Source organism: Ctenocephalides felis, unplaced genomic scaffold (genome assembly GCF_003426905.1).
Source record: "Ctenocephalides felis isolate EL2017-DRISC unplaced genomic scaffold, ASM342690v1 CF-g0.4_SCAFFOLD_01492, whole genome shotgun sequence".
Classification (NCBI taxonomy): domain Eukaryota; kingdom Metazoa; phylum Arthropoda; class Insecta; order Siphonaptera; family Pulicidae; genus Ctenocephalides; species Ctenocephalides felis.
This window is the reverse complement of record NW_020537646.1, coordinates 23,271,484-23,296,367: the sequence shown is the minus strand read 5'-3', so window position 1 is coordinate 23,296,367 and position 24,884 is coordinate 23,271,484. Positions and strand designations below refer to the sequence as shown.

The following is a 24,884-nucleotide window of genomic DNA, read 5'->3' as shown; positions in this document are numbered from 1 at the left end:
CAAAACATAATTTCGATACATGATTTAACAACACAAATACTGCTCACACTTTTACAAATTTATATCATCAATTTTTAAATTAATGAAATTTTTTAGTTACTCTTTATTTACAGAGTACTTTGAATCATTTTCATCATATAGACGTTTTATAAACATTAGAGTATTGATTTGGATATCTTAAAGTAAATATGATTGCGAGTGGTATTTGGGTCCCTTCAAAGATCTTAATGATAACTTAGCTTCAACAAGAGTATTATACTAAAATATCATCAGTAAAATTTATATGAAAACCATAAAAACGATATTTTTAACAAAATATAATATACAATTTAAACACGTAACTTAATTATGATATGAGAAAAAAATTGGTCATTTTATATAAAGTGGTGCTTGCAATAAGAGCGTAGCTAAAGAAAGTCCATAAATAATATAATTGTTCAACTGCACTTTTGAAGATGAATTACAAAGATCACCTTGACAAAAACACATATATACCTTTTTATAATTCCAAACCGTGTAAGCACACCTATCTTCTCCATCATCGGGTCCTCGTTGCAGACACATTCTTTGGGTTGCTTTGCCATATTCTGTAAAAAAAGTAATGCAGATTATTTGTATACTTACAAAAGACTTCAAAATCTTGCAAGTTTAATAATCAATACAAATATTATATGAGCCAACCAAGCTTACATTATATGAGTAAATTGGTTTTAACCTGATAGAACTTTAAAAACATCTTGTTTTATTAATTACTTATTAATTAAAAATACTCAAACTCGGGCATAACTGAGATAGTCATTTACCATCATCTTTGAAGCTGTTTCCACCTTCAAGAATTTTTCCACACCACCCGGAGGCACAAGGCACTGCTTCTACACCTTTTTCATCTTCGACTTGAGTGGCATTAAATGTAAAAGGATCTCTACAAGAGCCTAAATCTCCCCTGGATCGACATCGAAAGCAACGTTTAATAAGAGCTGAAAATAAATTATAAAATAATTTATCTACCAAATCAAATACAAAGGTTCAATTATTATAAAATATAAATCAACAAAGGAACAATAGAATTTTGGGGAAGTAAAAATTTGTTAGAAGATGTGCATTTGGTTTTGGACTTTTGAATATAAAACAAATTATAAATGCTTGAGAAACAAAATTTTTAGCATTTATATTTAAGCATTTTAAAACATAATACAATAAAAGAATAATAGAAGCTTGGGGAAATTGAAATGTGTTAGAAGAAGTGCATTTGGTTTTGTACTTCTAAATATGTATAAAACAAATTATAAATGCTTGAGAAACAAAAATTTAAGCATTATAAAACATAAATAAATAAAAGAATAATAGAAGCTTGTGGAAATTAAAATGTGTTAGAAGAAGTGCATTTGGTTGTGGACTTTTAAACATGTATAAAATAAGTTATAAATGCTTGAGAAACAAAAATTTAAACATTGTAATAGCTTTAAATATTTTTTTCTTTGCAATAATGCAAGTGAAAAAATGTCTGTAATAAATTTAAAAAAATGAGTATTTAAGTAAATAAATAATTTATCAAAGAGTTTTATTTAAAAATAAATTATTATTGAATGCAACTCATATATGTATGAGCATGAGATCCTCAAATATTTAATATAAAAAAAAGTTAAATTTAACAAAATTAGTAGTTTATTCATATTGTGATTGCTAGTGGGCATTTATAAATAATTAAATAAAGAAATAAATATAATAGTTCAAGAAACACACTTAAATTTAATGTTCTAAAGCTGTAATGCTGTATGAACTACTATATATTATTTTTTAAATTAAAGTTTTGACAGTTTTGTAAGTGAATGTAATAACTTTTTTATTCTGAAATAAATAAGAATAAAAATAAATATGACACTTTAAAGAATACTTTTACATATTAAAAAATCCTGGAATTTTGTATAATTTGTGATGTGATCACATAACATCGAAATGTCACGGAGATTTCGTCGGGCATAAGCTACAAACCTGAACTTTCATAAACTTTTAAATTGCAATTCTAAGTAAATAGTAATTAATAAATTATACAACTGCGCTTATATTTATAATATTTTATTGTTTAAACACCGAATAACCATTAAAAATTCTCTAAAAGTAATTCATTTAACATCGCCTCAATCATAATTCTCTATACTGCATAAAAATATTTTAATTACCTTCCGAATATCCGAAAGCACAAATAAAAATTCCTATTGATATAAATATATTATTTATATGCATTTTACAATATATTTTGTATATATATTTTTATACCAGCTGTTAAGTCTTAAAGAAAGAAAGCACAACATATAAGAATGCGAAGCGCATGACATTTGACGTATGACAGAAAGGTGCGCTTCTTGAATTGTGCAAGTGTTTATGTTTATTTATTTTCATTTCTTTAATTTTTGTGTATGTTTCGTTTAAATCAAAACGGGTGGATAGGTACATAAATTGAATCTGTAATTTTATATTGACGCAAAATATAAAAAAAAAAACAAATTATTAAATTTTTTCATTATTAATTTGTTTAGGGCCTTTCATGTGAAAGGCTGCAATTTGCCTTTCATGTGAAAAATAAATTCAAGGATTCATATAAAGATTCAATAATACAAAATTTACAGAGTGCTTTTATATACACCACTGTTCAAAAACTATTCAAAAATTTATATTTAATAAAGGGTAAGATCCAACGAGACAATTAATTCGATATTTGAAATTATACATCTAAATATTCTTATTTGATTCTCATTTGATTCTTATTTGATATAACAGTCATTGTTATGTAATCAAATAAACTAGTCAAATGAGTTTTATATATTTTAGACGTGATCATAATTTTTAACGAAACCAAACAAATAATTATAAAGTAGTGTAAGCATCACATCTCATTTTATACTCTTTTTATATGCGAGTTTAATAAACATGTTTTTAAGATTCCGTATTCTAAATTTGCGCTCCTGGCCATTGTGACAGTCTTGATTAATCTCAGTTGGTAGCACTTTATCCATTCTTAGGAGCATAGATAAAATAAAAGTGTGTATAGACACCATACTCTTGTTTTATCTATGACATTATCATTATCACAACTTGCTAACTTCAAATAAATACCAATACCAGTTAAATTTAAATTGCTTATGAAATAAAAAATTAAACGACATTTGTATTTAGAATCAGGATTGCTGTGCTAGCTAACAGGTGTAAGCTCATAAGAAAGAAAAAAAAATGTAATCTTTCAATTCAATTCAATTTTAATAGTGTATTTGATCAATTTTTTTACTACAGTAAAATATAAAAGCTGTTATAGTGGTGTTGAGCTAAAAACACTTCTTACTTCGCCAGCTTCAATTTTGGAATAAAGTATCTTTACTTTTTCACCCGTATGTGAAGACATTATTTAGTATATATACGCAATGACAAATATTATATTTATTTTAAAAATTAATACCTATAGGTTAAAAATATAATACCGATAGGTAATATATTTTTAACTTCCCGTAGGGAAAAAAATTGTAATCGAAAATAAAAATTTTTATATATCTTTATGTCTCAGAGGTTTCTCGCATTAGTTTTTGGCACAGGCAGGTCTAGCCGTTTCGATGATACGGAGCAAAAAGTGCCAAAAACGGTAACTCAGTTTTTAAGAAAACGGAGCGCTCCGATTTTATGCATTCAAAAAATATTTTACTTGTAGATGAACAACTGATTAAATTTTTGGGTCTAGCCAGTCGGTGATCTAGTAGTTTCGGAGATCTAATACAAAAAGTAAAAATAAATGCCATTTTGAGGTCAAAAATGATCATTAGACATGCGCACATGGAAATATCAGATATTTTATGGAGATTTTAGTATGTGTATCAATTTTGTTTACATTTCTATGGGTTTCGTAACATCGATATTGCGTCTCTATGCTGCAAAAGCAGTGCGATTGCTTTGAAGAAAAGTTCAAAATTTAAAAAATATTTCAAAGTAAAAAAATATATTTTTTTACAAAAGTTTTTTTTTCCAAAGAAGTCATTTTTTTTAATTTAAAATTTCTCAAAAATCTAATTTTTTCAAAGTTTAAAACAAATTTAATCCTTTTTAAAATATTTAATTTTTGGTACGGGAAGTTCCAACAATTTGCCTCAAGGCACGATGCCATACACCGCTAGTTTTATTATTATATAGTACAATATTATTGATTTCTTCAATTAAAGAAAAGCTATATATTCAAAATGAAATATTTGCAAAAAATACCGGTTGCGAATGATTCATTGTACTGCGCAACCAACCGACTAGATGGAGTACACATTATCGATCCAATAATTCCGTTTTTGCTTTTGACATTAACACAATGTCAGAAAGAAAATTGATAATATAAGGCGATAAGGAACAACAAATAATAAGATGAACTTTAAATTGTTAATGTGTTACAAGATTATAGAGATATAAACTAAACATGCCAAGAGACTTCGTAATGGTTCACTCAGATTTTACTGAGTGTAGTTACTCTATAAATATGTGTTTTTATCAATTATAAACATTAACATATAATTTCAAAACTATATATTATAAAATCGTTAGTTTAGTGATTCATGATTATTTGCTGTACGTCTGATGTTGTGCAAAACAAGTGGTTTAATAAATATGTTCGGAATCTATTAAAAAAGTACATCAATGTTATGATTAAAATTACTTAATCATTTTTATTTTATTTTGATTTGCGCAATACACTTATAAAATGGCACTTGGCCCTGGTTCTGCTTTAAAAACCACTTCTGTTTTGCAACAGCTTTTAGAGGAAATAAATTTTCAAAGAACTAAAGAAATGAGACAACTTTTAAAAGATGGTAATAATAGATCAGAAAATCAATGTAAATGTAAATGTGTAGCTAAAATATATATTTTTTTTCTGTTATAGATTCTGGATTTGTAATTTTGCAAGGCACAACTTATTGGACAGATTTATTTGTTCGTCATTTCTTATTCCAAACAGAGCAGCAAAATACCATTGATTGTGATGATTTACTATTTTTTGTTAGGAAAAAACATGTTAAAGGCACATCTAGGTGTCATCCTAAATTTGAGGTATATTTTTTATATTATATATACTATAATATTTAATAAATTCTTAATAAATTATTAAAGTTTACTTTTTTTATGACTATTTATTACAGACCGATGTAGATGTTTTTCGCAAAGATTCTCGAAAACTACCTATTGGTGATCCTGATATTGATTGGGAAGAAACTGTTTATTTAAACTTAGTCATTCATCAGTTTGATTATACTTTGACGCTTGCAATTTGTACTAGAACATCACCTAAGGAGTTACAAGTTCTGAAAAGACATTCTCAGAAGGTATACGGAACATCAATATTTGTATTTTTACACGAAGTCAGGAGCCATATAAATTTAATACATATTTTACATAGTAGATAAACTACAACTTATAAATTAATAAATATCTCATTACTCTTAGAATTTTTGTATTGTTTATATTATTGAATCTTGAATTTATAACACAATAGTAGAAAATTCCAAATATTGTTTCTTCAAATTTAGTTACTTATCTAACTTAACTTATGTAAGTTATTTATATTATTATATGTTATTTTACTATCGCATAAATATACAGTATGAAATTATATGCTCTATTTGAAAGGCTCTACTTATTATAGTAACTAAATTGAAAACATAAAAAACTGATAATACATAAATAACTCATTAATTTATCTTTTTGTTTGTAGGTTTATGCCTCACCCAGCAGACGTAAAATGGACACCAAAGGGGAAGGTGAAGAAATGACCTACCCACACATTTGTTTTATGGTTGATAATTTTGATGAAGTTTTCTGTGATATTCTTGTTCGTGATGGTGAAATGGTCTGTGTAGAATTAGTTGCTAGAGATAGAGATGGTTCTGTACAAGGTGTCATATTTCTTGGTTCAATCAGATATGATGCACTGAAGAAAGTGTATGATGCCAGAGTGAGTCAGATTTTTGCATTTATAATTATATCTTATTAGTGGCAGTAATATAATTTATTACATACTATAAAGTATGTTTCTATATACTTATAAAGTTATTGTGCCCATGAAAATTTAGATATTTATATCTATGTATATACTTTGTTTTATATGCTATTTTATGGATAGCATTTATAAAATATAGTTTTATCTTTATGATTTCAGCAATCTAGTCTTAGTACCAAAGTAGCGCAGCGTATGACATTTGGTCTATTTTCGAACTCGGCAACGCAACGTTGTGAATTTGTTCGAATGAAAGGTCCTCAGGGCAAAGGACATGCAGAGATGGCTGTCACAAAACCTCGGGGATCAGGAGTAGAAACACCCACTAGCGAACCCGGATTTTGTATAACTGATGGCTGGGATGAATGGGATGAGAATCCGGAAGAATTTTACAATTATAGACATCAGAGAAGGTGAACATACATTTTTAACTTTCCGAAGGAGAAGTTTATGTTTTCATCAAAAAATCGGAATTGCTAATTTTATGTCTTCTCGACGTTTCAAGCCATTCTGAATTGAATGAGACCAAATTTGGAAAAAGTATGTGTGTGTGTGTTTGTGTGTGCGTGTATGTGAACAGATTTTTTGCCGTAAATCGACGTTTTCTCGAAAACGGCTGGACCGATTTCAAACATTTAAAAGCCACTCGATGTATCTCGATGAGGACTATTGTTTGTCAGTTTTGTGCGACGATCGGCCAAGCCGTTTCTTTATAAATCGCAGAAAAGTGAAAAATTTTCGTCTACGTTTTAGCCCGCGGTAGATACCATAGTATTCTAGAATAAAATATTACGGCTCTACGACAACTGGTTTAGCTTTAAAAATTCGTCGAAGTTTGCAAACATTAGTATGGTCTTTTTGGCATTTGTCAAAATTAGAACTTTCATCGACGTTTGCTCAAAAACGCCTGAACCGATTTCAGAAATTTAAAAAGCATTTGATGTATCTCGATGAGGATTATCGTTTCTCAGTTTTGTGCAACGATTGGCCGAGCCGTTTCTTTGTAATTTGGAAAAAAGTGTTAAACCTTTCGTCCACATTTAAGCTCTTACTACCGAACCGATTTTAAAAAACAAAAACTGTTCGAAAGATATTAGTTGGGAATGATACTGATTAGTTTTAGGTGAAAATCTACCGAGCCGTTTTCTTGTGAATAACTGTTGAAAAAAAAATTTAGGCCGATTTTTATGGAACTTTTTTTGGCGATATATTTCATGGTCTTATAGAACTTACTGAATTATTACGGCCTTACGACAAGTAGTTTAATTTTGAAAATGCATCAAAGTTTGAGAAAATGAGTAGTTTTTTTTGACGTTTGTTAAAAGTAAAATTAGATGATTTAGTTGATATAACGATAGTGTACTTGGTCTTGAATATAGTAAACCATTAAAGTCCTACGGAAACTGGTTCAATTATAATTATTGATTAACTAAAATTATTGATTTTTGAAAATTTGCTTTTAGAAAATACTCCGAGTTAACGTGTTCGTTCGTTCGTTCGTTCGTTTGCAATGATGTGTAATAAATCCACTCGGAATACTCATAATCACTTATAAATTAATTAACTTTTTATTGATTAAGTCGATCATTGCACATTTCGGGAAGTTCATGTAACTTGCCTCAAGGCAAAATACCAATACCAACTAGTTTTACATAATGCTCAATCATACTTCATATCCCAGAATATGCTTGAATAAAAAACTTGTTTTTTATGTTATTTCAGGCTTAGTGACCCAAGCGCCAATCTTAATAACTTCACCCGCGGCGGGTGGAAAACTAAGCCGGACACAATCGGCTCTAAATGTCGGTCAGAAAATGAAGGACTCGACTCTCTTGAGAATGGGATGTCTGAAATAGAAGCTGGGGATTTACGAGATGGTATGTATTAAACCATAAATGTTTTATAATACTCTGTTTTTGGTTTGTTGTTGTGAATTTCTAAACATAAAAATTTGAGATTTTAAAACACATTGCAGTGAAATATACAAAGCATCTTGATTTACACATACAATAATGAGATTCTTATGTTATAATTTCTTTAATTCGTGTAATTTCAAGTTCTATTTAAACTAAAAAGACTAAAGTTCTTCTATCTTTAATTGGCGCTGTGCAAAAGCACCAAAAAGGTGGAAGCAGCCATTGCAATTTTGTTTATGTGTTTTCTTATGAAACCAGTTTTTCAGTCAATAAATCAACCGTCAAAGTTAAACATTTTTTAATTCACATCTCTTGAATAACATGGTTTTTTACCGGTTATATAAAAATCTTGCAAAGCTAAAGATAAGTTTTTTATGGCAAACTGTTTTTATGATTTAATATAAAATTTTTGTATGTCTATTTTACTATGTTCATTCATTATGCATGTACCTTGAAAATAAAAATTTTTAATGCTTGTCACTCCATCTTATTTGTCGCACCTTGACATGTTTATTGGCGGAGGAAGCAGGCAGACATCGAAATCAAAAACTAATTGGCTAGTTACGTACAGTTATTTTATCGATATCAGTTCTAGAATAGTTATTGAAGTGGAGTGTTCTATTTATTTTTAATTGGTGCATTGTCACAGATTTTAATTCGATTCTAGGTTATTAATAAACTTTACTTATTATATTTTTTTTTATTAAAATATTATTTTTACACTTCTAAAATAAGTAGTGGAATTTTAATTTTAATTAATACAGGATTCAATATCATACAAATGTTTACCTAGTTTTTTAAGTACCTATATGTATATATAATTGATAAATTTGTGGTTTATTGCAATATTTTATACGTATATATCGAGAGATATCGTTACTTTATTTGTTTGAATCTCTACTGGAATGACTGGTGATAACACAATTTATTGACTAATTATCTTTTTCTAATAAATACTGACGAACTGGCCACACTTACACACAAGCATTATTATCGCGTTTTATTTTCAATGTAAAATGTAGTTATTTAAATATTATCTTTTGACCAAATATTTTTGATCTGTTTGCAGATCAATCTGCTTCCTCCGCCGGCGATAATGTCGAGAAAGAGACCGCTTGTTGTTGTTGGCGCAACGGGGTTAATACTAAAGAATCCAATAGTTGCGTTAAATCCGCATCTGTTGACATGAGCGAAGTATATTGCCGTGTTTGTGACGAACAAAATCTCGACTCTCCCGCTTGTCTTGCCAATGTGACACCTAAAAAGTCACGAAAACCACCCGTTCAGCCTACATTGCTCAAGAACGAGAGCGTATTAGAAGTTCCAGGCAAAAATGGAAATAAGTTGACAGATATGGTGAATAGTAAACCAAAAGAAGAAGAGAGGAAACGCCGTGCTTCTTTTGTCGATAAAAGAAAATCGGAAAATATAGAATTTGAAATTGCTGATGATGCGTCATCTTTAAATGACCAAGATACCGATCTCAGCAAGCCGACTAAACTGGGTAATATTGAAGACAATGACCCAGCGCTGGTAATGGTTAATGGCACTGAAGAATTACCATCCGTCGAAGTGACAACACGCCAGAAGACTGCAGCGAAAGCTACTGTAAATACCAAACCTATGAATAGTGTTAAGAATAAAGAAGCCAAAAAGACTGATCAAAGTAACAAAAATGTTTGGAGTCGCTTGAGTGCACAGAAGAAGAATAATAATGTATCACGTACGACAAAGAGCGCTCCCAAGCGCGAGGTCGCTAAACCCGCTCCAAAAATAGTACAAAAAGATAAAAAGTCTGTTAAACCTATTGTTAGTATGATGAAACAAATTAATATTAAGGATTCAAATAAAACGTCCGCTAGAAAACCGGTAGGAAAAAAATCAAAAGATCTTGAAACTAAAATCGTACCAAATCAATCAAAAGTTGCAGAAATCGAAAAAACTACGGATATCGAAAATAATATTATATCAAACGAAACTCCAGATCCTATCGACGATGTAACAGATAATAATGGAATCGAAAAAGCACCATCTAACACTAATATGATTGTACCATCTAGCACTGATTTGATTTTGGAAGAACCTGACATACATTGTCCCAATTCCAATGGCCTATCTGAAGAAACAAGAGAAGATCTTGCAGCAGTAAACAGCAATTGTAACAGCGAAAACTTAGCAACGTTGCCGTCCATTATTAATGAAAAAATTGACAATAGCCGTGGTTACGAAATGGTTGATGAAATGACGCGTTTTAAGAGAAATTTTGATCATACGGCATCACATATCACGACAGTAAAAGTAGGCGATCGAACTTACTGCACTTTGCCTAAACGTAAAAGAGATTCAGTACATCACAGCATGTGGTATAGAGAGACTGTTAGAGTTCCAATGAGAACTACACCAGATGGGACTGATATTTATTACTGGTGCGATATATCAAAGGAACAAGATAAAAATGGTAAAAATTTATATTTTGGTATAATTGTTATCTGTAAAAGTAGCTGAATGTAAATATATAAACTATTTGTTTATTAAGATTAGTAAAGCGTTAATGGTCAAGATAAAATAGGTGATTTGAATAATGGATTTTCCTTGCAGAACTGGACGACGGAGCACACAACCCATTGTGGGCTATGCGAGGTTTCACTCAGACTTTCCATTTTTGGAAAGAGAACAGACGACAACAATCTACACCTCTGAACGCCTTTTTAACGTATGTTACGCTACCTTGGTGGAGCATAGCTAAAGGTGGGAAGAATTTTAAATACGAAAAAATATTGTTAAATTAGATTTTGCTTCTTCCCATTGTGGTTCTTACTTTTTTTTGTTTGACCGATAAATCGTGTTAAAAATTGATATCAAACGTATTTTATCACGCATTTTACTCAAGGGGTCATTCTGGTTTAGAGGCATATGCTTCATATGAATTTTATGCGATTTTTGAAAAGCTGTAAAAAATGTTTTTACTATATTTTTTGTTACACATAATTGATTAATGTTTTGAGACTCGAACATACTCATGATTTAGGCCCTCAAAATAATCCGAAGAAAATTATGTATAAATTAATAATTTAGAATATAGGTGCTATTATATGAACTATGGACAAGTTAAAATCTGTTTTTTCATAATATAGCAACTGCCTGGAAACAAATTACAACTTTTTTTTAAACTCTCGATTTTTTTAAAAAATCGAAATTTCGAGGGTGAGCGTAGTTTACAAATAAAGAAAACTCTATAAAAATTTTGAGTAATCCGGTCCAGTAGAAGTTGAAAAATCGTGGGTATCGCATCGGGAAAGACCGTTTCGAGAAAAACCCTTTTAAAGTTTCGCGGAGAAAGGAAACAAAGTAAGATGATCGTGGTCTTCGAAAATAATTTGAATGATGAAAACTCCTATTCTTGAATGGTTAATCTTTTTTTTTTTAATTATAGATCAGAATACTTCGTTAACATTATATTTTTAAGTTTATTTTTATAATGTTATGTTATGTTAAATTTATAAAATATATTTTATCTATCTATGCTTTCAGATATACTGGATAATCGCGAAGGACCCATTCTAACATTCTAAGCAACTTGATAAACGTTTTACTGCGATGACTAATTGTAAGAGAATTTATAAAAAATATTCATAAAATATATGTAGCTGTGTACTTTAAAGTTTGGGTCAATACTGCCAAGACCTTTAATCAGATCATATTAATTTACGATGTTGTGAAGTGTGATTTTTATTAAGAGTGTTAGAAGCTAGTCCATATTTATATTTTTAATAAAAACCAAAAAATATCATTCCAAAATAATAATTCCAAATCGAATTTTAAATGTTTAAGTTTATAGTTACATACCGTTAGGTAATAATTATATGTGATATTTGCTTTTATTTACTTCTATGATGCCGATATGTTGCGCTTTATATCAGTTATATAAATTAGTACATACCTTATGAGACTATGATATTATTAGCGTATTTTAGATTATTTAATGAATTTTTACTCTAAGAAATATCGTGTATTAAACGATAGAGTTGCATAAATTTAATCTTATCTCCGCATTTTTATTATTTTTATGACTATCAATGGACAACGCATATGAATTGTGTTAATGTTAATTATGTATCGAAGTCAAATTTATTAAAATTGATATTTATTAAATACTGTTTCTATTAATTGTGTATACATTCTTATCTTCCTTAAGGTTATCGTGTTAAGAGGTCATAGGTTAGTTCATGTATGTGTCTCTTTTTGACTCATAATGCACAGGCTTGAAAATAGAGATGCAAAAATTTCGTCGTATTAGATGCTGTGTGGGCTCCTTGGCTTTTGGAGACAAATACGGATATATTCTCACATATTTATGAATCAGTTGATTTATGTGTTTAGTTTGGTGATGTGTTATATGATATAAGGATTACGTAAATAACAGGTAAGAATAATATATTTTTAGATAAAGAAGTAATTGATTTCTAAATTAGAAATCAATTACTTCCAATTCTAATAGTTTCTAACGAAAAAAGTTTGTTACTGATTTATAGTTATATTCTGGTTATTTGTGCATCCTCTGTTTATTAAAATAATAAATTTTAAATAATGGTTATTTACAGTCCCTTTCTGCTAAAACTTGTATAGAAACTGTTTTAGAATCTGATACAACTTCAATTCAAATTACTGAATTTTGACCAATACTTTTGAAAATATTTTTTCTAGGATACTTATACATATTCTGTAAAGTGTCCAAAATGGTAAATACAGTATTTTGTTACCGCTTCCTTGCGATTGCGTCATTACAAACACTTCTACTGTTTTGTAATATTGTTTCTTCACTGTTTTCTTATAAATTTGATAGCCTATTTGAACATAATTTTTCAAAGGCTTAAAACTATTTGATTGAAATTGGATCATCTTTACGCTTTACGTATCAAAATTGTTTTGAATTTTCTTTCGTTAAACAATTTGCAACTGTTTGAATTAATTAAGTTGTTCGTGTGTTTGAATTTTTAAATTCATAAATATATGACATGCTGGTTACATTTAAAACAATGAACCCACATAACATTAATTAACAAACGCCGTATATGTAGGTTTAACATAAATAAGAGATTTGGATCAAGGTCTATAAGTAGTGCAAAGTATCATCATTTTTGTGCATTCATTTTTGAAACCGGTGTGTAGTGGTAATGTTTGTTTATAGGTTCTATTTTATCTACACCTTTGAACTGAGAATAAGAACTTTATTATAAACGAACACTACATGTTTTATACAATTTTGAATTGCATTACCATATAAATTACGAAATAAAAATCACGTGGTCATTAAAATCAGTGTTTTTAATACTTGATCTCGATTTTACCTGTCTTGTTTTTTAGGCGGCATAGGTAAAAATCGTTAATTTGCTAGTAAAATTTGTTTAGTTTCTTCAAATGTTTTCATTTTTTCAAGATGGAGATTGGAGTCTGCAAGATTCTAACCATTCTATTCTTGGTTAGTTGTGCGACTTGTTGCGTCCGCAAGCCGCCTGGTTACCTGCACCATCAGACGCGCAATCCTGGGGATAATGGCTACAGCATCACTGTTCAAAAAACTAAGTCATATCTCGAGACCGACAAATATGTTCCAGGCACCGCCTATACCAGTAAATATCTGTTACTATATATCATATATTTAATTGTTGATTGATATATTTTTCGTTCATTTGAATTGGTCTTAATGGATATGCAAATACCATTGTACGAATCGAATGAATTAATTGACATAGAACAATATGCCAAAGACCTTACATATAATTTATGTAGATTAATTTGATTGTTTCATTTGATCGTTGTTAAAGAAATTAATTTGTGTTACATAAGGATGATTTTGTGCTTTTCATAAAAAAATAATTAAATCTTTTTAACGTTCAAATGTATAATTTAAAATTTCAGTAACCCTTGCCGGATCAAGAACATTTAACAATTTGCAACAATTCACACATTTTATGTTAGCAATAGAGCCAGAAATTCTTAAAGATGCTGATGCCGCTGATTTGAGTCCACAAAGGTAATAGATTTTTTTTTTAATAAGCGATTTTTTTATTTTTTATTTTAAAAAAAGTTAATATGAAGAAAATGTTTAACTGAACGGTTCATTTTTTTAATAAACTTTTAATTTATTCAAAATATTTAAATTTAGTTCATTATATTTGGTTTGTTTGGCGATTTGATTCATAATCAAAAGCTTGATGATTGCTTTTGAGTGATTTTTTTATGTTTTTGATTTTGGACTAGATTGATCAGTCGGAAGTCTATCGCTTTAAAATTTATCAGTATATGATATTTATACGGAAAATAACTTCATTGTGGCATTAGTAAATTATTTCTCCTTTGCTGATGTTATTCTCTATTTAATAAAAAGTTTCAAAGCTTAACTAGTAGTGCCTTATCGTGCCTTAAAACAAATTGTTGGAACTTTCAGTACCGTGATTAAACACAAAAAAATGTGTACACATTATTAAAATCTCTATAAAATATCTAATAATTTGATGTACATATGTTCAATAAACATTTTTGACCGCAAAATGACATTTTTATTGAGAGTCCATAGCCGCTGGACCTGCATTCCCAAAAGTTTAATCAGTTCTTTATCTTGTCAATGCAAGTACCTGTCCAATACTTGTACAAGTAGCGTCCAATTTTGATAATTCAAAAAAGATTTTACGTAAAATTTTTTGAATTATCAAAATTGGTCGCTCCGTTCTCTTAAAAACTGAGTAACCGTTTTTTACATCTTTTGTCCGTATCTAAACTAATCGGCATGTCTCCTTATCAATACGAATCGAATGTTTTCTGAATTATTCAAACCGGTTGATCGGTGTACCCGAAATCGTCGACGAACATTTGTATCCGCACACACATACATCCAATTTTCTAAGGAATGCCCAAATGTTCAAAAATCTTTGAAACTTATAAAGATATATAAAAATTTTCATTTTCGATTTTATTGAGATTACTATAACTTACCCTACGGGAAGTTAATTATTAGATTGCCTTAAAATAATTTGTTTCTGTTATCAGGCTTGGTCAATTTGTACTCTTCCCTGATGCTCTTGCACAATACAAAGAAGACTGCGTTAATACCGTTGTTGAAGCAAATTCATTACCCAAAAGCGAAGTCAAGGTAATGTGGATGTCACCGCCCTCCGGTTCTGGATGTGTGGTTTTCAGGTAAAATTAGTATGCACTAACATAATGATTAATAAATTTATAAAGTTATTAATTTCATACTAGGGCTATGGTCATGGAAGACCAATCTAGATGGTGGTCTGATGACGGCTCATTGAGCTTCAAAATGTGCGAAGAAGATGATGACAATAGATTACCGGTAGTCAAAAGTGAATGCTGTGCTTGCGATGATGCTAAATATCGAGTAAGTAAAAAAAATCACTTTGATTTGATTAGTTTCAACTTTCAGTTTTAGAACGTATAGAAAAAATAATCTTAATTCAAAATAATTCATACTGGGTAATAATAACTATCATTTGTAGTATGTTTTCAAGATATCAAAATTATAGTTTATAGTTTGATTAATTTATATTTCGATAATTTAGCGTAATGAAAATTTTCAGAAACGTTTACCTTAATAAGTATTTTATTAATAAGCTTCAATTTTTTATTTGAAGTAATTAATAAAGCAATACATTCAATTGAAACATAAAATAAACTAGTTGGTATTGGTATTTTGCCTTGCGGCAACAAGTTACACGAATTTCCCGATATGTGTAAATAATCGACTTAATCAATAAAAAATAAATTAATTTATGAGTGATTAAAAGTATTTCGAGTGGATTTATTACACATAATTGAATACGAACGAACACGTTAACTCGGTATATTTTCTAGAAGAAAATTTTCAAAAATTAACCATTTTTATAATTGATGAACCAGTTTCCGTAGGACTTTAATGGTTTAGTATGTTTATTAAGACCAAGTACTCTATCGCCGTAGCAAGTAAATCGTTTATTTTTAATTTTAACAAATATAAAAAAAACTACTCAAACTTCGATGAATTTTTAAAATTAAACTACTTGTCGTAAGGCCGTATTATTTCTGTAAGTTCTATAAGTTCTATATATCGCGAAAAGAAGTTCCATAAAAATCGGCTTAATTTTTTTTTTTCAACTGTTAATTACAAGAAAACGGCTCGGTAGATTTTCACCTAAAACTAATCAGTACCATTCCCAACTAATATCTTTCGAACAGTTTTTGATTTTTTAAAATCGATTTGGTAGTATGAGCTTAAATGTGAACGAAAAGTTTAACACTTTTTTCCAAATTACAAAGAAACGGCTCGGCCTAATATATTTTTCGTTTATATGTGTATATTTCAATACAAGGTTATTAGTCCATAATTCAACCGTAGATTTTAAAATAGACCATTTAGTATGATGGCATTAAATAGATTATTTTTCCAATGATGACATTACAATGGTTTCATAGCCTAGCATGGAACACTATTTAATCCAATGAGTTTTATTACGTGACATTAACTGATACATTTGCAATATATATATATATATATATATATATATATATATATATATATATTTGCAAATCTTCAAATATATAATATGTTTTGATTTAATATAAAACCAGGATTTGGTTACCGTGACAAATCGAAATGATATGAGCCCTACTAATATTTCAACGAATTTTAATTACGTTGGAAAAATGTAGTCATTATATATCGAATTGTGGTAAAGGAAAACGATCCCCCTGTTGCTTTCTCTGGCTTTGTCTTATAAATATATAAAGCTCACAAATTATTTATTATAAACTATATAAAATAAAGCTAAGAATAATTATCATCTGTTATTTCGTACACTCTATAGTTGATATTTGAAGGATTGTGGTCTAGTGAAACTCATCCCAAAGATTTTCCAATCAGTTCTACATTCACACATTTCTCCGACGTAATTGGTGCTTCTCACGATCCATCATTTAGTTTCTGGGGCGAGAGGCAATATGCTACCGACGGTTTCCGGTAACTGATATACTTTTTCATTATCAGTGTCATCCAATATTTTTAGTATAAACAATATTATCTTTAAACAGTACTCTTGCTGAATGGGGATCAGGAGGAATGCTTTTGCAAGAATTAAGAACCAACGGAAATAGGCTACGTTCAATTATCAAAGCAGCCGGTTTATGGTATCCTCGAGTTAATACAAACACCACAGCAACTTTCAAGGTCGATAGAAAGCATCCACGTGTTTCTTTGGCTTCTATGTTTGGTAATGAGATTATAAAAAATAGAATAAACTGTTTAAGCTTTGAAGCTAATCTTTTCCTTAAGTAATAAAGTTTGCTTTTTATTAAAGGACCATCTCCTGACTGGGTTGTTGGAATCAATGGATATGATCTGTGCCAAGAAGATTGCACGTGGAAGGATTATGTTACAATGGATCTTCTGCCATACGATGCCGGCACTGATAGCGGTGTTTCTTATTTGGTTGGTTAGAAATTTGATCTATAGGATATCGAAACTCTTAATTAAGAAATATTTTTAAAGTTAAAATACTTTTTTATCATATTTTTTTTAAGTATTATTAACTTCCCGTAGAGTAAATTATAGAAATCGCAAAAACTCCAAAATGAAATCATTAATATATCTTTACGTTTCAAAGGTTTCTGCACATTTTGGCATGCTTTAAAAAAAATTAAAAGAAAATATAATATGAAACTGGTAGTGCATGGCATCGTGCCTTAAGGCGAATTGCTGGAACTTCCCGTACCGAAAACTAAATTATTAAAAAAAACTGCAAAATTTTGAAAAAATTAGATTTTTGAAAATTTTGAAATTTTTGAAAAACTTTGACTTTTTTGAAAAATTTGATTTTTTTCTGTATTTTGATTTTTTTTTAATAATTTGAACATTTTTTTGCTTAGCTGTTTTGGTGTCGAAATATAAAAGCGCGTGAGCGCCGCATGGTCGTCTAACGTGTAAACATTAGTACGGAACCCAAATGAATTTACACAAAATTTATACTTATTATTATAATCGTTATAAAATATCTGATAATACGATGTACATATGTTTAGTTTTGACCTCCTAATCGCATTATTTTTCACTTTTTACAAAAATTTACTATTGTGTGTTTAAGTTGTTCATTTCCTCAATACAAGTAAAATGTTTTTTGAATTATTAAAATCGGACGCTTAATTATTAAAATTATCTCAAAAACTGAAATACCATTCTTAGCACTCTTTTCTCCGTATCTCCGAAACGGCTAGACCTGTTTTTCCAAAAACTAATCAGCACGTCTTCTTATCAGTAGGAATCGAATGTTTTTTTTAATTATTTAAATCGGTTGATTCGTGTTCGCGAAATTCTGGATGAAAATTTGTATCCGCACAGACGCACACACACCTCTGAAACGTAAAGATAGATAAAAATTTACATTTTCGATTATTTGCGATTGCTATAACTTACCCTACGGGAAGTAGATAATAAAAATACCAAACTTTAAAACTATGAAGCATTAGTTTAATAAATATAAACAATTTTTTATTATACGAATAACATGGTAGCGCTTATTTATTTTCACAGTCCCCAAATGCGGAAACTAAACCCCGAGAGCGCATGTACAAAATAACTTCAATGTATCCAGAAGATCCTAGATCGCCGTTCTATGATCCTTCTGGTAAAGAAATTCCACCTTTAGCAAGATTGTTCCTGGTTCGTGAAGCAGTTATACCGAGAGCTTGTGATGAACAATTGCCAACGAGAATTGAGGAAACGGAAAACACTGAAACCACCTCCAGACGTGAGTATATTTAAAAATAATTATAGATTTCAATGTTTTAATTAACAACAATAACCGAAACATGGTCACATTTTCACCAGAGCTTTAAATTGCTCTGAGACTTAAAAGCCCAAAATTTTCAATGAATTTTATACGATCAGTATTAACACACCGTTTTGGCTTGATATTGGATTCTGGAACACACGGTATACTTAATTAATAAATTATATTGTTAATTAAATACATTAATAAATTATGTTGTTTATAACAAAAATATAAATTTAGAATCAAAGAATTAAATGAAATATTAATCATCGCAAGTAAAATGAAGGTTATACGTATCTCTTTGCTAATATATATATCATATATCATGCATGCGTGATTTTTAATGTTGCGCTAGGATTAGAAACTCTATATAGTTAATTACTAGAAACTACGTTTTGTGATACGCCTAAAGATTATGATTGGATATTTATATAAATGAAAGTTACAAAATAAAAAACGATTTGTAAACATTTATTATTAGGGGCCGTTCAAGTATTACGTAAGCACTATAGGGGGGCGGGGGGGTTGTTGATTTGCTTATGGGGGTTGACATGGGGGGCAGGGGATTCTGGATGATAATTACGTCGTAGGTAGTATTTTTATTATTTTACATTAATTGCAAAGTGTTTACGTAAGCATGGTGGTAGGGGGTAAGAGCTTTGCTTACTTTTGTTGACAAGGGAGATGGGGGGGTAAATAATTGTAATAAATCTGCTTACGTAATACTTGAATAACTGTAGTTGCTAGTTTATTTTATTTTATCAAATCCAGCAAATCCTAATCCCAATTTTGGAAAAAAAATAGACGTTGAAATGCTCTCATCAATATAGAACCGGGTCCTAACCCAGAACTTGGTTATTATATTAGTGGTTCGTTTGATATCGAATAATATGTATTATTATATTTATTTAATTTACTATAAATATATTATATTTAAATATTTAGCAATAAAATTACGATCTTTTTTTGGTATTATATAATTTTAAAATACCGCAAAAGAATTATAGTATTTATATCTTGTTTTATCTCTGACTGCGACGTCAGATCAACATTTGTGAAATATATTATCAAGCTTATCAATAATACAATACTGCAATCAGAGTCATGCCATATCATATACATGGAGGTAATTGACCGTGATTTTGGGACTTTAGATAAATATAGCTCCAAAACAAATTCTGAGTTTGTATTGCCAATGATTTTTTAAAGATGAAAAACTACTATGTAATTAACGTTGAATTTATTTTCTTATAAAATATATTTATTTAAATTATTTTTTAGTATTTTAAATTAAATTTGTTTTATTAATAGAACATTATTATTATAATTGGTTTTATAATTTATGAAAACGTGTACAAAATGAACATACAATAACCTATTATAATTGGCTTGGAATTTATTTTATTTTTAGTTTGACAAAGTAAAAAGGATAAAATTAAAATAAATTTTTACCAACATATATGTCTAACGAAAGTAATAGAAAAAAATACACATACAACGTTATTCTAACGTTTATTGAAAAAAATAATACATTTTTTATACAATACAATACAATACAATAATTTCTAGCGTTTTTCCAAAATAATACATTTTTATTGTTTAGTTTATAAAATTTATTTTTCAGAATTATGTTTGAACCTATGTCGTAAATTATTTCGGAGTTAAATCGGGACATCAGAATTCATTTTAGAGATATGATTTCTTCGGCAAAGTATCTTATATTGATCCCTTACGTCCTAATATATATATATACCTACAGGGCCGGTTCTACCTTGAATACGATGCATGCGAAAAATGTGGGCGCGCCCCTTTGGGGGCGCCCACGATTTGCCTCGATTTTTTAAATAAATTTAAAATCAATGCATTATTGCGTTTTTAGATTACATATATCTAATATTTTGTGTACTAAATTCAGAATTATTAAAAATATTTTAAAAAATAACGTAAATGTTTATATAATTTTAATGATAAACTGTTAAAATAATAAGGGGGAGACGCTAGAAAAATAATGACATGCGGGCACTGAGGACCCCATGATCGGCCCTGTATATATATTAGATAATAATTCTCTTTTTAGCTGAATGCGAAACGACTCCATGGTCAGAATGGTCCACCTGCTCAGCGACATGTGGAAAAGGCCTCCGTATGCGTACCCGAACTTATTTGATGCCAATGAAGGCGCAAATGATGAACTGTGATAGACAATTAGTTTCTAAAGAAATGTGTGTCGCCAAAATCGAGGAATGTGGGTATGCATATAAAAATCTGCTTCTTTTATATTTATATTTTTACAATATTATAATTTGTATTATACCGCTTTTAAATTAGTGAAAAAACAGATTGTTAATTTGTCTGTTTTGTTCCAATTTGTATTAGATTAAGTTTCAGTGATTGATATCTTTGAAAGGTAAAGTTATTGGTAATACTTGATTTTTATATGGGCATTAAGGTATTCTGGTAGTTTGAATACAATCAAGATTTAATAATGATCAGTAACTTTATGCCAACTTAAAAAATTTCAATCTGCTGCATTAAAACTTAAGTAACATATTATTTATTTTAATTATCATATCAAATTGCTAGTTCTAGAGTAATATTTCATTTTCATTTTTTGATGTAGTAATGGAGTTTCGGTTGGTGCAATCGATGAAGAAGATAATGTGGAAGATTTATCTGGAACTTGCGCAACTACGGTGTGGAGCAATTGGTCAGAATGTTCTGCATCTTGTGGAGACGGCGTCAGAAGACGGACAAGATCTTTTATAAATAGAGGAGTACATAAAAAAATGCTACCATATTAAAAGGGGTCAGTTTGGTTCAATTTCTATTTTTTATCATGATCATCTCTCTTCATATTTAAAGAGAATTGATAGAACAATCTTACCATTCAAATTCAACGGCATAAAGAGTCTGGTAATTTTGTTTGAATCGCAAAATTAGAACTTGGAAAGAAACTTGTGTTTCAAACAAAAAAAGCAGATTGTTTTTGTAAGCAGATCGAGCAAATCATTTTATTGCAAAATAAAGAATTACAGTTCAGTTTGAATTTTTAGACAAAAATAATTTTAATTAATAATCTTTTAATTTGCTATGCTAAATTAAATTCTTTTTTATATAAACGCAGAGGAAATAGTAATATGCTCTGTACCACGATGTGAGGATGTAACAGAACGCGACCTTACTTGTCCAGTAACCCACTGGTCTGCATGGTCTCCATGCAGTGTATCTTGCGGAAAGGGTTTTTCTGTCAGAACAAGATTACTTCTGTTACCAGATGCTAAAAGGGCAGAGGCTGAAGAATGCCGTAATATTATTTTATCGCAAAGACAACATTGTGAAGGACATGATTTGTGCCATACTACTAAAGGTCTTTATAAAATGAAATAGAATTTAATTTTTCATTAAATAAAAATTTATTTTTCTCAGAGGCTTGCCAGCTGGAGGTTGAAGTAGGCCCGTGCCGCGGCTTCTACTCGCGGTGGTATTACGACCCAGAACAACAAAAATGCGATAGATTTACATATGGTGGTTGCAGAGGAAATGCAAATAATTTTAGTACTAAAGAAGAATGCGAAAAAGTATGCAACGGTGAATAGAATTATCTGAAGCATATCATAGAATATCAAAAAATAAATTTGGTAAAATATAAGTTTTTATAAAATAATATAAAAAATATTATCACGAGATTAATACTAAAAATTCTTATATGTTATTTCATAAATTTATTCATTATATAAAAAATAATAAAGCAAAATTGATTTTTATTTTTTAAGTAAATGCATCAAGATTCAGATTTGTCATTGTTAAAAAATTAACTGATTCGAAAACATTGGTTGAAATTTGAAATAAATAGAAATACAATGCGTAATGGCACAATGACTTGATTATTTCTGATTTGAAGCGAATCAAATACTCCGGCAATTTAAAACGGCATGAATATGTATATAATTATCATAGAGTACATGTGCAATAGCTTGACCTTATAGAGGGAGAGCATGTCAAAATAAATATTGTTTTATTTTAATAAAATGTTTTATAATAATAGATTTCTACGCGGTATTATTCTGCATATATTCAGAATATATATTCATGAATATATGGTTTAAAACAATTAAGTTGCTCTTACTTTGGAGAATAATGGAATTATGGAATGATATTAAATTTCCGGTTTCAACGGAAATCTTTTAATGCTATACAAATTATTAAGAATATGTAATATTCGATATAACTCAGTACGGTCTATAAGACTATCGTTTATGAGTTCTGCCTGACGATCGGCTCAGCCGTTTTGTCGTAATTAGTAGAAAAGTGTAAAAATTTTCGTCTACGTTTTAGCCATAATTTGAATCCGTTTTAAAATTCAACTGTTCGAAAAATATTGGTTGGGAATTGCGTTGATTTTTTTGCGAGTTTGAGCAAATCTAATCAGAAGCCGGAGCATATGTACGCTTTTGGTGTTTTGTTGGTAGCTACTGATTATCGTTGACGTCCACACTTAAATAAAATGCATTTTGAAATAAGTATGAATGAAATTAAATGTATTAAACAAATTAACGTAATTTATACAATTACAGATATTTTAAGTATGTTTGAAATCATATTAATTATTTTTTGTAAAATCGAATATTTATTTCTGAAATAACAGTTGGGCATTTTACCTAAAGAACTAAATCTCAATTTTCATTGATTAAATTGATTATGTATTCGTATCAAGAAGTTCATGCAAAGCGTATTAAGGCGAAATGCTACTTACAACTAGTTAACATCCCGTAGGGTAAGTTATAGTAATGGCAAAAAAATAGAAAATGAAAATTTTTATATATCTTCAAGTTTCAAAGTTTTCTGAATACTTTGGCATACCTTAGAAAAAATGGATGTATGTGTGTGTGTGCGGATACAAATTTTCGTCGACGATTTCGGGAACATCGATCAACTGATTTGATTTGAGAACGGAGCGTCCGATTTTAATAATTCAAAAAACATTTTACTTGTATTGGCAAGATGAAGATCTGATTAAATTTTATGGAAGGCAGGTCCAGCGGTTATGGACTCTCAATAAAAAATAAGTTAAAAAAATCATTTGGCAAAATTTTAATAATGTGTACACATTTTGTGTAAATTTTTTTTTTGGTTTCGTAACAAGATTTATAATTACGGTACGGAAAGTTCCACCAATTTGCCTTAATGCAGTAATGTGCCGCACTAGTTTTATTATAATTTGGTTGTTTTTAACGCAAATATTAATTTTATTATTATTATTTTAATGATTGAGTTTTATTTTTTTGTGTTATATTTTTATTTAATTTATATTGACTGAGATATAAAAATAATGTATATATATAAATAAAAAAATAAAAAAATAAAATTGATTCTAAATCATTCACAAATTTAAATATTAGGTTGTCAAATATCTCCCTTCCGCCTTTTTGTATTATAAACCAATATAAACCAATAGCAAAAAAGCGGAAGGGAGATATTTGACAACCTAATATAAGTTTCATGTAAGTACAAATTTGCAAATATAGATTCGAATTTTACGAAAACGAATATTTGTACATATTTGTATATTTCTATATATGTACAAATATGAATATTTAATTTAAAATAAATAATTCAGTCTTCCAGCTCTCCTATTATTAACACGTGATATTCCTCCTTACCGATTTGTAGATGGCACTGTCAAATTTGAATTTTTCGCAGCAGCAAGTTGTTTCGTGAAACGTCACAATCAGTTCTGTTCTTGCGCCTCGCTTGTTCAACGCGAATTTGTGTACATAATTGTTAAATTTAAGGTTCAATGTTAGTTATTATAGAACAATTTCAGTGCATGGCTTCTCTGTGAAAATAATTCGCTTAGTGTTAATATAAGTAAATCGTTATTATGTTATTTTACAAGGGAAAGACTATTAAACGCAGCACAATTAAAACGGCTGAGTGATCATAAATATTCGTGTTCGAATATAATATTTAGACCCTTGGTTACAACATGGTGGTGTTGGGCTCGTAGCAAGAGTCCCTTTGTGGCTGGCTCCTAATTTAATTACTATTGTAGGTTTATTTGTAAATATCGTCACCACACTTATTCTCGTATGGTGAGTCGAAAATTAGGTTATATTGTTCATATTCAAACAT

At 29.3% G+C, this 24,884-nt stretch overlaps 2 protein-coding genes and 1 pseudogene across 3 annotated transcripts; 2 read left to right on the top strand and 1 right to left on the bottom strand.

Annotated features, from left to right (window-relative positions):
* Positions 1-369: 369 nt before the first annotated feature.
* Positions 370-4,297, bottom strand: LOC113371052. The gene is made up of 3 exons (XM_026611699.1): positions 4,243-4,297; positions 804-977; positions 370-587 (listed from the first exon to the last, which is right to left on the bottom strand). The coding sequence occupies exons 1-3, from the start codon at positions 4,295-4,297 to the stop codon at positions 370-372; spliced, it is 447 nt and encodes a 148-aa protein (XP_026467484.1).
* Positions 4,298-4,676: 379 nt separating this feature from the next.
* LOC113369969 (uncharacterized protein KIAA0930 homolog) lies at positions 4,677-11,606 on the top strand. Of its 2 annotated transcripts, XM_026610602.1 has the most exons (9): positions 4,677-4,835; positions 4,907-5,073; positions 5,163-5,345; positions 5,735-5,974; positions 6,179-6,429; positions 7,739-7,893; positions 9,002-10,390; positions 10,531-10,680; positions 11,464-11,606. In XM_026610602.1, exons 1-9 carry the CDS (start codon positions 4,727-4,729, stop codon positions 11,502-11,504), a joined length of 2,685 nt encoding a protein of 894 aa, XP_026466387.1. In that variant the 5' UTR covers positions 4,677-4,726; the 3' UTR covers positions 11,505-11,606. The 2 variants fall into 2 exon arrangements, with proteins under 2 accessions (XP_026466387.1, XP_026466388.1); XM_026610603.1 differs by lacking the exon at positions 9,002-10,390.
* Positions 11,607-12,238: 632 nt separating this feature from the next.
* Positions 12,239-22,431, top strand: LOC113369971 (annotated as a pseudogene).
* Positions 22,432-24,884: the final 2,453 nt, after the last annotated feature.

Coding starts and splice junctions, on each gene's coding strand:
- LOC113371052 (XM_026611699.1), bottom strand. CDS start 4,297: ATGTGTACTCCATCTAGTCGGTTGGTTGCGCAGTACAATGAATCATTC. Junction 978..4,242: donor CAATGAATCATTCGCAACCG/GTATTTTTTGCA, acceptor ATTTATTTTCAG/CTCTTATTAAACGTTGCTTT. Junction 588..803: donor AAACAGCTTCAAAGATGATG/GTAAATGACTAT, acceptor CTTTTTTTACAG/AATATGGCAAAGCAACCCAA.
- LOC113369969 (XM_026610602.1), top strand. CDS start 4,727: ATGGCACTTGGCCCTGGTTCTGCTTTAAAAACCACTTCTGTTTTGCAA. Junction 10,391..10,530: donor AAAGGAACAAGATAAAAATG/GTAAAAATTTAT, acceptor TTTTCCTTGCAG/AACTGGACGACGGAGCACAC. Junction 10,681..11,463: donor TTGGTGGAGCATAGCTAAAG/GTGGGAAGAATT, acceptor CTATGCTTTCAG/ATATACTGGATAATCGCGAA.